We start from the raw sequence: 13,226 nt of genomic DNA, 5'->3' as shown, positions 1-13,226 counted from the left end.
GCCAGGTCCAGGACTTGAACTGTGGCTGGCCATGTGGGAGTCCAGCCTTTTCATCCCCATGCCACCTGCCAGCATGGGTTTTTTATTTTAGTTTTTAAACATTTGTTAGAAGAGGGGACAAGCAGGTGGCGTGGTGGTTAAGGCGCTGGACACTCCCACATGGCTGACCACAGTTTTAGTCCCAGACTTGGTGGCTTGCTTTCTCACTTTCTCTCTCTCTCTCTCTCATCATAAAGAAAACAAATTGAATGAATACATAAAGGTAAGTAAGTATTCTTTTTTAAAAAAAATTTGCCAGAGGGTGTATTCACTGCCCAGAGAGAGGCAAAGAAAACAGAGAGAGAGGGAGAAACCACACCCCATTGGGCATGTTCAGAGGACAATCCCTTCTCTTTCAATTTTCCATCCTGCGAAGATTTTGGACACGCACACATGCTGGTGTGTTCTTCAAGTCACCAGGTCTGGGATTCCAATCCTGTGGTTGGAATAGTTTCATATTTCAAATAATCTCTTTTAAAAAAAGAAGAAAGAAAGAAAGAAGAAGCAATAAAATAAATATTCTGCATACCCTGGAGCGTCAGAAGCCGCCACAACTGAACCTTACCTCTAAATTAATCAGTAACCGAGCAGTGGTGCTTTTCAGCACTGGTTCTCAAACTTCGGCCTGCATCCGAATAGTTTGGACAGTGTAAATTTACAAATGATCTCGCTCCCGACCCCAGAATTTGATTGAGTATTGGTGGAATGGGGCCCCAGAATGTGTATTTCTAATAACTTCCAGGGACTGTAGACGGAGTTCACACTTCGCAAACCCGGGCTTCAGAGTTTTCCACTTAGGTTTCGCTGCTATCAGTTCTTCCTCTCTGTTCTCTCAACACCGTTCGGGAGCAAGGAAGCCCGGGTCAGTGTCCCTTATCAAGCTGCTGACAGCAGGGCCTCCAGACTGCCATCCCACAGGGTCGCTACCCGTGGCAGACGCCAGCAAAACCCAGATAGCACTAGCCCCAAGTCACGCGGCCCCCGCCCTCCCGCGCCCCCCGCCGGGCGCTGCAGCCGCAGGGCGGAGCTCAGGGCGCGGGGCGAGGACGGTCATGCTGGGGGTCCGGGTTCGCATCCTCTCTTTGCTGCTGGCGCCACTGCTGCTGGGCTCCGCGCGAGGCTTGCGCGTAAGTCCGTGGGACCCCCGCACGGGGACGCATTGGTAGGGGATAGGCTGGCAGGGGACCTGGCTGGGGCTGTGGCCCCTCGGGGTCTTGGGCGCCGGGAGCCGGAGATCCCGGAGGGCCTCCTGGCGGGCAGGGAGCCGGCGGATCGCAGGCAGTGGGCCGGCCCTCGGGGCGGGGACCGGCAGGCGCGGCGCGCGCGTCCTTCCCGGTCGCCCGATCGTTCCTGGGTTCCGCTCCCGCTACCCCTTTCGCTTGGACCCACTTCCTCATCAGTGCACTTGGGTTGGACAGGGTGCCGTGGGGTGCGCCTCAACCTTTCCAACTTCAGCCTTCCGGGAGGGAGATTCTAAGTTGCGCGGGCGCCTGCCAGGGGCGCCCCCGCTTGCCCAGTTGGTGCTCTGCGGGGCGCTCCGGAAGAAGAAAAACGGGGTCAGGATAGGCCCCCGCAAAGGGGACGCTGGCTTGTTTTCCTTCGGGGTGATCTTTTTCAAACACCTGGTCCCCTTCTCGCCACTCCCCCGCCGCCTGCTTTTAGGCTTGGTTTCTCGTTGCATTGGGGGGGATCCTTTTTCTTCAGGGTTGGAGGGCCAGGTCGAGGATGGGCAGCGTGGGTGTAGGGAGGGCTGGCCAGCCGAGTAGGGGGTCCGGGGGCGCGCACGCTTGGCTGGAGAGGAAGCACACCCCATCCCGTCGATCTGAGTAAGGGTCTGGGAGCCGTGGGACCTCTGAAGCGCTGCCTGGCGGGGGCGGGGGCTGTCGGAATAGAAGGGGGAGTTGACAAGGCACCTGCCGCCTGCACTGTAGGGGGGGGGGTTTGACACAGGCACCTGCCGCCTGCACTGTACGGGGGGGGTTGACATGGCCCCCTGCCCCCTGCATTCTCCGGGGAATTGGCACGTCCACCTGCCCCCTGCGCTGTCAGCGAACCCGCTTTTGTTCCTCTAGAGTTCAGATGGGCTGAGTCTGGGATGTCTTTTAAGTACAAGTGGAATTTGAGCCTCTTGGCTGTTACACCCTTTGGTTAAAAGCGTTCAGTCATGTGCCTAGGGCAGTGAAAAGCATACTTTTATCTAAAACAAAGATAGACAATTTTAAGTTTGGGGGTTGGCTGGTGGGTGGTTGGTGAAAGGCGCTGGACTCCCGCATGGCCAAGGGGTGGGGGGCAATCCCTGGACCTGGTGGTTTCCTTTCTCTCTGTGTCTCTCTGGTCAAATTGAAAAATAATAAATAAAGTTAAACTAAAATAATTAAAGAAAAATGTAAGTACTTGGAAAACAAAGAGCTACTGAAATGTTTTCTTTTTTGGGAAAAAGTCACATGAAGTTAAGTACCGCTCCCTCTCCTCCCCTTATGTGGGTGGACTTTTTTCTTAATTGTCAGAGGGTGTGTAAGCTGCCCAGAGGGAGTGAGAGGAAGGAGGAAGCACCCCCTAATGGGACTCAGTCTCTCTGGAAGCTCTCTCTCATTTTTTAAAGAATTACTTATTTAATTTAATTTATAATATTATTATTTAAAAATGTTTCTTTTCTTTTAGATTTTTAAAAATTTAACTTTTTAAAATTAATTAATTAACTAATTAGACCAGAGAAGGACAGAGTGAGAGAGAGAGACAGAGAGACAAAGAGAAAGTGAGAAAGCAAGCCCCCGGGTCTAGGACTTGAACCGCAGTCAGCCATGCCGGAGTCTGACACCCTAAACCACCACGCCTTCTGCTGGTCCCTACAATTATTATTTTTAATTTGACCAGAGAGAGAGAGAGAGAGAGAGAAAAAGTGAGAAAGCAAGCCACCAGGTCTGAGACTTGAACCAGTCAGCCATGCAGGAGTTCAGTGCCTCAATTACCACGCCTCTTGCCAGCCCTATCTGGGATCTCTTCTCTTCCATTTCTCCATCCTGTGGGAATGAATGGCAGCTGTGCTGTGTGCCTGAGGCCTGGGATTGCTATCGTAGTCAGCCTTGAGCAACCTGGCTCTCTTAACCACTGGGCTAAGGGGGATTAAGTTTTTTTTCTTTTTGGAGAGGTTTTTGCTATAGGGCACATATGTTTGCCAGAAAGACAGAGAGACACAGAGAGACAGAAGGCAAGAAAGCACACCCCAGCGGGGATGGCCACACCGCAATCCCTTCTCCTCTTGGGATCTTGGGCCTGCATGCACACGTGCCTGGCATGAGCTTAAGCCACCAGGTCCGGGACTCGAACCGGTCGACTACCTGGGAGCCCAGCGACATAGCCATTACGCCAACTGCTGGTCCCGATGAGTTGCGTTGTTTTATATTTTGCAAAGCTGTTTCAGGTCAGTCTTAATAAAGACAGTCAGATTTCCATGTCTACTTCTGCATTCACACTGTGGCCATATCACATCGCACACGTGACCACTGGCAAAGTCCACTGTACGCACAGGAGAGCGTGCGTGTGCGTGGCAAGGCTGTCAGCGGCTTAGTGTTATGAAAATAGTTTGGACTAAGTAGATCCCTTGGAAGGGCTTCCCTAACCACACGTAAGAGCCACTAATTTAGGATAATGTTATAAAAGAACTTTGTGGGACCAGCAGGTGGTGTGGTAGTTAAAGTGCTGGGCACTCCCACATAGCCAACCACGGTTCGAGTCCCAGACCTGGTGGCTTGCTTTCTCACTTCCCTTCTCTCTCTCTCTCTGTCTCTCTCTGGTGAAATTAAAATAAATAAGTAAATGAGTTAAGTTTTTATTAAAAAAAAAGCACTTTGTACTTGTTGTGGAAGACTATCCATAAAAAACAAAAACTGTCCATTTTGTCACAATCCTGTGTGAACTTTAAGAATAAAGAGTAGAAATGACTGGTATTGAGTGACTTGGGCTCACGGTGGGCTGGGCAGCTGTAAGTGGCCTTTGGGTTTCGAGCAGGGTCATGGACACGGTATAGCCCTCAAAGCTGACGCCAGTTCCTGGTTGCAGGTGGAGCTGATCTGGAAACCTCTCCTTGGCCCCTGTCCTTTCTAAGGAACGCGCCTTCCAGAGCCCACCTGCACGGAACTGGCGGGGGACCCTTCTCGCCGCGGAGGAAATGGCCACCTTCAGGCAGCTGTCGCTGGGTGCGAAGGCCGCCCTGGCTGCTGTCACCGTCTTCCTGTCCATGATGGTCTCCCGCTCCTTTCTGGCCGAGAGCCTTGAGCTCAGGGCCTGGCGTTGGCTGTTCCGCTTGCAGCTTGCCCTGTTCGTCAACTCGCTCATGCTCATCGGCTCGCTCTACATCTGGCGCAGCACGGTGACCCACCTGGGCCACTCCCCAGCTGCAGAGTCCACCTGTTTTGGGCTCTGGAAGGTGGCCATCGTGACGTTCCTGGCCCTGGCCCACTCCAGTTTCTTCACCATGCTCTTTCTGGTGGCGGAGGAGCCCTACCTCTTCTCCCTGGCGGCCTACTCCTGCCTGGGTGCGTACATCATCATGGTCTTCTTCCTCTGCATCCTCAGCGCCATGGAGCAGGCCTGCCAGCTCGTGGCCTGGCGCAGCGGCAGGGTTATGGGCAGCCTCAACAAGGCCAGGATGCTGCTGCTCAGGCCCACCTTGGCGGTGGGAGTGACCGCTGTGCTCAGCGTCATGGGGCTTCTGAACGCTGCCCAGCCCCCGGCCGTGAAGACCGTGGAGGTGCCCATGCATCAGCTGCCAGCCTCGATGGACAACCTCAAGATCGCGCTGCTCTCGGACATCCACCTGGGCCCCACCGTGGGCAGGACCAAGATGGAGATGTTCGTGAGGATGGTGAACGTGCTGGAACCAGACGTCACGGTCATCGTGGGAGACCTCTCGGATTCCGAAGCCGCGGTCCTGCGGACGGCCGTCGCCCCTTTGGGTCAGCTCCGGTCACGCCTTGGCACCTACTTCGTCACGGGTAACCACGAGTACTACACGTCGGATGTGAGCAACTGGTTCGCGCTGCTGGAATCCCTGCACGTGCGGCCTCTTCATAACGAGAACGTGAAGATTTCTGCCACGCGAGCCCGAGCAGGGGACGGCGGTGGCGAAGGTGACGACTGGATGTGCCTGGCTGGGGTGGACGACATCGAGGCCGACATCCTGCACTACTCCGGCCATGGCATGGATCTGGCCAAAGCCCTGGGCGGCTGCAGCCCAGACCATGCCACCATCCTGCTAGCTCACCAGCCCCTGGCGGCCAAGAGAGCCCTCCAGGCTCGGCCGGATATTAACCTGATCCTTTCTGGGCACACGCACGCTGGACAGATCTTCCCCCTGAACGTGGCAGCCTATCTCCTGAACCCCTTCTTTGCGGGTCTCTACCAAGTGGCCCTGACGACATTTGTCTATGTCAGCCCGGGCACGGCCTACTACGGGATCCCCATGAGGTTGGGGAGCAGAGCGGAAATCACAGAGCTCATCTTACAGCGGGCTCCCTGAGCCCCCTGCCCTGGAGGGCCTCTGCCCTGCACTTGCCCTCCACACTCCACCCTTCCAGAGTGGTTTGCCTGCTTTCCTCGCTCCAGCCCTTCCCGCCGAGCCCAGCCAACACTCCACTGGTCCCGAGCTGGACTGGTCACAGGGATTTGGGGTGAGGGTGCTGCTTGGCCAATTCAGGCTGGTTTCACTCTTCAGTGGGCCATTTACAGTCGACCTTCATCTGTGCACTTGCGAGGCCCCTAGGTCACGGGTGTGTGTGTGTGTGTGTGTGTGTGTGCGCGAGGCCTGATTCTCCAGGTGGTGTGGCATGAGGCCCTCTCGCAGAGCTCACGGGGAGGGACTGCAAGGAGGAGTTGCTGGAAAGGGAGGCTTCTAGAAAGCAGTGTCTGGAAGGAGCAGGGAAGTTTCCCTCTGGGTGTTTTTAAACCTCTAAGATTTAAGTGGTTGCCAGAATCATTACTCCCGGTGACCTTCTGGCAAAGGGGCACTATTGCTAAGTGACTCCGGAGAGCAGATAAGATGGGAGGTTCCTCCCGCTGCTGGAGGCCAAGAATGTTTCTTTTCTTCTTTTCACCTTTGTTGAGGGAATCAGCTTTGGGGGTGACGGTGGTGATGCTAGGGGTAGGAATTTAAAGGTGTTTTTTGTTGTTGTTGTTTTGTTTCTTGCCTCCCCTGTTTCATTTGATACCACGCTTGGGTGAGGTGACTAGGAATAGGCTGCAGAGAGTGGTGGGACCCTGGTGATCTGGCAAGGCGTGTACGACCTTCCGACCTCCCAGGACAGGTGTTCTCGCCACTGACGTTCAGTAGCTCTATCTGCTGCAGAGGGCGGAATGCAGCCTCACCTGTGGGAGAGCCTCCACAGGGGCCTCGACCTCTGATCTTTCAAAGTGATTTGCGATTTGCTGGAGGCTGATGGTCTAAATGACAGGGGCTGGTGCCTGTGAGGGAGCCGGTGAATTCCAGGGTATTTGTTATGCTGGAAAATGAGCCAGGAAACTGGGGGCCTCTTAACGTTCCTTGGTCTGGATTTTCTGGGGAAGGTGAGTCTGGGGCAGGCCCCTGTGCCTCTGGCAGGCCCTCCAGGGGTTCCTCCCCAGGAATGGGAGGAAATGTGGAATGCTAGGACTGTCTTTCCAGCAGGGTGGCTTCCATCACACCAGGCTGAACTAAGAGCTGCCCTGAGGCTCTGGCCACAGAACAGGAGGGCTGTCTACTGGCCTAGAAGCTCAGGGATAAAGAGGTAGGAGTGAGCATGTTATTAGGGACGCCTACTCTGTTTGCCCAGTCATTGTGCCAGAGGCAAGACCTTGAGATGGTAGTCAGCACTTGTGTTAAAAAAGCCTTGGGGAGGGACCAGCAGACGGCATAATGGCTAGGTCGCTGGACTCCCATGTAGTCGACTGTAGTTCGAGTCCAGGACCTGGTGGCTTAAACTCAGCCGGGTGCACGTGCGTGCATGCCCAAGAGGAGAATGGAGAAGGGATTGCTACGTGGCCATCCCCCCGGGAGGTGATTTCTCACTTTCTGTCTTTCTGTCTCTCTCTGTCTTTCTGGTGAGTGCACGTGCCCTATAGCAAAAACCTTTAAAAAAAAAAAAAAAAGGCCTGGGGAAGGGGCAGCAGGTGACTTAATGATTACAGCACTGGACTCCCATATAGTTGACCAGGGTTCGAGGCCTGGACCTGGCTACTTAAAAAACCCATGCTGGGTGCATGTGTGTGTGTGTGTGTCCATGTCCAACATCCTGAGAGTAGAATGGCCATCCCCCTTGGGGGTGATTTCACACTTTCTGTCCCTTTGTCTGTCTGTGTCGCCTCTCTGCCAAGCGCATATGCCGTCTAGCAAAAATCTCTAAAGAAAAAGAAAAGGCCCTACCAGGAAGATGGAAGGGCCTGGCCCAGTGTTAATTTCTCACTAGGTCGTTTGATTTGAGGTTGAGAGTCTGTCTCTGGCAGGGCCGAGTGGGAAGGCTCCCGCTGCCTCTCCCCAGCTGGGCAGCGTCAGACAGGTGACTTGCTTTTCATCAGCCCTGAAGTGGGAGGACTTGCATCTACCTCAAGATTGTTTTGCTGGGAGGGTGTTGACCTGGCACGTGAGTTCCGGGTGTTGTGTTAGTTTTCAACATCATGTGGGGGCTCACCAAGGAACCGTGTTGGCCACGGGCCCAGGTGATGTATGGACCAGCCAGCGTGGGCGACTGTGAGTGGCCGCCTGCTGCCCGAGGCCAGGGTCCAGTGATTAATCACAGAAGCAGCTGCTGGGTCTCCCCGTTAATGTCTCCTTGTGCAGGCCCTGCCTGCCCAGGGGGAGTCTCTCCACTTCCTCCTTTTCCTTCTGGTGTCTTCTGGGGTCCTGGAAACCACCCCTTTTGACAGTGGACCATCCAGTCCAATTTTGAAAATGTCTTTGGAGGGCCAGCCCATGGTCTAGTGGTTAAGGGAACCAGACCCCACATGGAAACTGTGTGGTTCAAATCCTAGCCCCAGCACCTTGAAAAACATGCTGGGAGGCTAGCAGATGGTGTGGTGTGGTTCAGGCACTGGACTCCCACATGGTCGACCATGGTTCGAGTCCTGGACCTGGCAGCTTGCTTTCTCACATTCTCTCTCTCTGTGTCTCTCTCTGGTGAGTGCATATGCCCTAGAGCAAAACTAAAAAATAAAAAATAGATGAATAAATTAAGCGATTGTTTTTTTCTTTTTAAAGAGATTTTTGCTATAGGGTATATATATATTCACCAGAGACAGAGAGAAACTGAGAAATCACCCCACAGAGAGGATGGTGACACCATAATCCCTTCTCTGTTCTCCTTTTGGGATTTTGGGCACACACGCACATGCTCCTGGCGTGAGTTTCAATCCTTTGGGCCCAGGACTCGAACTGTGGGTTAGTCATGTGGGAATCCAGCACCTTAACCACTAAACCATCTGCTGGCCCTTTAATTCCTTATTTTTTTGGAGAGGTTTTTGCTATAGGGTGCGTGCGCTCGCCAGGGGGGATGGTCACGCCGCAAACCCTTCTCCTCCATTCTCCTCTTGGGATCTTGGGCATGCATGCACACGCACCTGGCGTGAGTTTAAGCCACCAGGTCCGGAACTCGAACCACGGTTGACTACGTGGGAGTCCAGCGACATAGCCATTATGCTAACATGGCCCTTTAATTTTTTTTTTTTTTTTGAGAGGTTTTCGCTATAGGACGCATGCGCTCGCCAAACAGACAGAGAGAGACACGGAGACAGAAAGCGAGAAATCACCCCCCAGGGGGGATGGTCATGCCGCAATCCCTTCTCCTCCATTCTCCTCTCGGGATCTTGGGCACGCACGCACACGCGCCCGGCGTGAGTTTTAAGCCACCTGGTACTGGACGTGAACCGCGGTCGACTACGTGGGAGTCCAGCGACATAGCCATTACGCTAACTGCTGGTTCCCATGGCCCTTTAATTCTTAAAAAAAGAAAAAGAAAAACTGCTAAGTGTGTGTGTGTGTGTGTGTGTGTGTGTGTGTGCCCACAATCCTCACAGGAGGAAGAAATGAAAGGGAAGAGATTGTGGGTGACCCATGCCCCACGCGGGGGATGCTTTCTCTTCCTTTTCCCTCTATTTCGCTCTGGTCAGTCCATATGCTCTCTGGCAAAACTGAGAAGAGTCTTTGAGTTGCGGTTCTGCTGGTTTCCCCTGTGTTCAGTCATCCTGCTAGCCGGGGATAAATTTGAAGAGAAGCAGTTGAATTTCAGTGTGGGGGGAAAGGACTCCGGAGACCCTTGCTCTAACACATTTTGCCGACGGTAGGGTTCCAGGAGGGTGAGGTGCCTGCCCGGATGGTGGCAGCACCAGGGTCTCAACTCCCTTCCCCACCACGCCCCTTCACGCTCACCTCAGGAAGGCTTCCAGACTCTACTATGACCTGACCCCGTTTTTCAGATCCATTTCTTTTGTTTTGGATTTCACCAAATTAATCTAGTTGGTGCATTTTGCTTCTACCTGTCAGTGCTGCTAGTAGCATTTTTTAAAATAAAGAATTACTTTCTATAACTTTATTTACTTACTTTAAGTTGACCAGAGAGGGACAGAGCATGAGACAGAGAAAGGAGAAAGCAAGCTGCCAGGTCTGGGACTCAAACCACAGTTGGCCATGTGGAGTCCAGCGCCCTTAACCACCACGCCCTGTGCTGGTCCCTGCTAGTAGCACTTAACTCACCTGTTGGAGTAGTTCTTCCACTGGTCTCTCGCTTTGGGCTATTCATCCTTTGCGCCCTGCGCTTGATAAAATTCATCAGGCCCTGTTGTTTAGCTTGCGTCTTCGTCTCTTTTCTTTCTCTCTCATGTCATGACGTGGTGGTCCTGTGTACCCGTCAACCTCTCTGAGGCCCATCTTTTGTAGAGCATCAATCCCCTCCCATACCTGGTTTGTATTCCTGATTTGATGGGTATTTTCTATTTTAAAAAATTTATTTATTTTACTTAATTTTATTTGTTTTCTTATTTATTCTTTAATTTTATCAGAGAGAGAAAGAGAGAGAAAGAGAGAGTGAGAAAGCAAGCCGCCAGGTCTGGGACTCGAACCGCCATTGGCCACGTGCGAGTCCAGCACCTTAACCACCACACTACCCACCAGCTCCATTGATGGATGTCTTCTCAATAGAAATGTCTTTTCTTAAACGTTCTCCCCTTTATTCATGACAGAGCGTATACGTGCATATATGAGAGAGAGAGGGGAGTGCCTTCCACAGGGGATCCCCTTCTTCCTGTCCCCCAGTCCATTGGACCTTGGGCATGCTCATGAGTGCCTGGCATGTTTCGGGCTGACGTCTCCCTCGAGGTGCTGGCTGGTAAAGAGGACTAGGTCTCTACCGCCCTGGGGCTGGACAGCTCATGGCAGGGATTCCCAAGACTCTTGAGGCTCTGGGGTGAGTTGAAGGGGTGTGTAGGGTGCTGGGATGGAGACCCGTTGAGTAGGTGCTTACCGCAGCGACACTGAGGTCCCTGACGATGGGATGTCCTCCCGAAATCAGCATGGCCCATAACCCGGGGTAACCCTCAACTCTTTCCTTTCTCTGTTCTAGTCCAGGAATGGCAATAAAATTATGTTCAGTCTTGAGGATTAGGAAAGTGAGTAATTTGTATTACCTGATGTTTGATGTTTTCTTAAAGAGATGCTATTTACCCCCGAATGCCTCTAAACAGAATAAATAACTTGAAAACATTACGTGGGTCAGTAGGAGGTTCCAGATGTATCTTTTGGTCCAAGGAGTTTTGTTTGTCGTATTTTTTTCAAACTCTGTTATTAGAAGCACTGTGTAACAGGTACGAGGCAGTGGGGGCTCAAGAATGTATACGTTTTGCTTTGCTTGGAATTTGCTTTTTAGTTTGTAAGTTTTCTGAGCCTTTGGGTTTTGCAAATACCAATGTTACCACATCTTTGCAAGCATGAAATAAAATTCTGTCTTTTCAGTACTCCATTTTCGGTGCCAGTTCATTTAAGTGGAGGTGGGATTTGTCCACAGGGCGGATTTCGAATGACGTGCGTTTTAGAGGCATAAACGGTGAAAGCAGCGCCCTCTTTTGGCCTCTTTTTGCCTCTGCGGCTTTTACAACTCTGGATCCCCTCACGCTGTCAGTGGAGCTGCAGCTCAGGGGAAACTCAAGGACCCTGTCGTTTCCAGTCGGGTCCCGTCTGATCTAGGAGTCATGCTCTCACAAGTGCTTCCAGATACGACTTCAGGGACAGTCACCAGGGCTCCCACGGATGGGCTCTATGCTGCTATGACTAAAGCTAGTATCGTGGCCTTTGAGACCCTAAAGATGTATAAAGAGTCTTAGGGGGATCAGCAGTTGGTGTAATGGCTATGTCGCTGGACTCCCACGTAGTCGACCGCGGTTCGCATCCCAGACCCGGTGGCTTAAACTCACACCGGGCGCATGTGCGTGCGTGCCCAAGATCCCAAGAGGAGAATGGAGGAGAAGGGATTGCGGCGTGGCCATCCCCCCTGGGGGGTGATTTCTCGCTTTCTGTCTCTCTGTCTCTCTCTGTCTGTCTGGTGAACGCACGCGCCCTATAGCAAACCTTCCCCACCCCCCACCCCCCAAAAAAAAGAGTCTTTGGGATAATGGAGAATACGAATTACCTTCTAGCCCTGGCCTGTTGGCACCTGTGGCCTGTTGCTACCTTTTCCATCCACCAGAGGGCAGTGTTCCACTCTAACAGTAGGCATCCCCATAAGGTCTTCCTTTTCTAATTCTTTTAAAAAATATTTTATTTGTTACAGAGCACCTGCAGTCACTAGAGAGAGAGAGAAAGAAAGCAATGGAAAGTGAAAAAGCATCCCCGGGGGCGCTGGTCACACCACCATCCCTTCTCCATTCTCCTCTTAGGATGTGCACACACGTGCCCACCATGTTTTTCAAGCCCCTGAGTCCAGGGCTCAAATTGCACATTTAGCTATGTGGGACGCAGCTGCCCTAAGCTGGATGAGGTTCCCTTTTAAAATCCTAGCATCTTAGCTTCTGAAGCGACTTGACTACATGCATTATCTCTGATGTTTTCTACCCTTTCATCGAAAAAGGTACCCATCACCACCCAAAATGAGTCTGTTACGCACAAACTGGTTTGCAGCCTACAATGAAAATAGTACTGCTAGGGGGGCGGCAGGTGGCATGGTGGTGAAGGGCACATGGTCGACCGCGGTTTGAGTCCCAGACCCGGCAGCTTGCTTTCTCACTTTCTCTTTCTCTCTCTCGCACTCTGTCCATCTCTATTCAAATTAAAATAAATCAAGTTAAATAAAATCATTATTTTTACAAGAGAAAATTAAAGATATATATATTGCTGGGCTGGCCCCATAGTCTAGCGGTTAAGGAACCAGATCCCACATGGCTGACCACAGTTTAGACCCTAACCCCAGCAGGAACATGCTGGGCCCATGTGCATGCATGTGTAAGATTCCAGCAGGCTGGAGACAGGGAGGAGAGGGATTGTGTGACCATGCCCCATGGGGGGGGTGTTAGTCCTTTCAAGTGTATGTGCACTCTCTCTCTCTCTGGTGACTGCACGCGCCCACTGGCAATTTAAAACAAAAAAGAAAAAGAAAAATATTGCCTTAAAGTTTCTTTAGTCTGAGACCCTGGACAGTTATAGTTAAGAAGATGTAGGGTTAGAGAGGGAACCTGGCCAGTCACTGCAGGACTCGGGACACCCACGTTTGGAGCGAGGGTATACTAGGATGGGCTCCAGGGCTTCCGGGCTTTTTGTTGTCATAAGTTTTTGCTATAGGGCACGAGTGTTCTCTGAAGAGATACAGCGATAGGGAAAGTGAGAAGTCACCCCCTGGTGGCGGGGGAGGGGGGGTGATGGCCACACCACCATCCCTTCTCCTCCGTTTTCCTCTCAGGATTTTGGGCACGCACGTACATGTGCCTGGCGTGATTTTCAATCTGCTGGTCCAGGACTCAGACTGCTGTCGGCCATGAGGGAGTCCAGCACTTTAACCACTATGCCACCTGCTGGCTCTCAGAGCTTCTGGCTTCTAATTATTCATTGTTCCTTGCCCTGGAGGTCATATTTAAGATTTTCTTAGTAGGCAGTGGGGCCAGCAGGTGGTGTACATGGCTGACTGTGGTCTGAATCCCCGAGTCAGTGGCTTGAAACTCATGCCAGGTACGTGTGCATG

The 13,226-nt window shown here is 52.3% G+C and overlaps 2 protein-coding genes across 4 annotated transcripts in view; both read left to right on the top strand.

Annotated features, from left to right (window-relative positions):
- The first annotated feature begins 1,081 nt into the window (after positions 1-1,081).
- Positions 1,082-7,024, top strand: TMPPE (transmembrane protein with metallophosphoesterase domain). The gene is made up of 2 exons (XM_006171952.3): positions 1,082-1,166; positions 4,099-7,024. Exon 2 carries the CDS (start codon positions 4,208-4,210, stop codon positions 5,555-5,557), a length of 1,350 nt encoding a protein of 449 aa, XP_006172014.1. The 5' UTR covers positions 1,082-1,166; positions 4,099-4,207; the 3' UTR covers positions 5,558-7,024.
- Positions 1,088-13,226, top strand: part of GLB1 (galactosidase beta 1) — a 93,225-nt gene continuing 81,086 nt past the window's right edge. For all 3 annotated transcript variants that reach the window (XM_027769651.1, XM_027769650.1, XM_006171953.2), the window contains exon 1: positions 1,088-1,166. In XM_027769651.1, the coding sequence (XP_027625452.1) occupies positions 1,092-1,166 (75 nt within the window). In that variant the 5' untranslated portion in view covers positions 1,088-1,091. The remainder of the gene's footprint in view (positions 1,167-13,226) is intronic.

Source organism: Tupaia chinensis, unplaced genomic scaffold (genome assembly GCF_000334495.1).
Source record: "Tupaia chinensis unplaced genomic scaffold, TupChi_1.0 Scaffold150166_1, whole genome shotgun sequence".
NCBI lineage: Eukaryota > Metazoa > Chordata > Mammalia > Scandentia > Tupaiidae > Tupaia > Tupaia belangeri.
The sequence above is the reverse complement of the archived record's forward strand: the minus strand, read 5'-3'. Positions and strand labels throughout refer to the sequence as shown.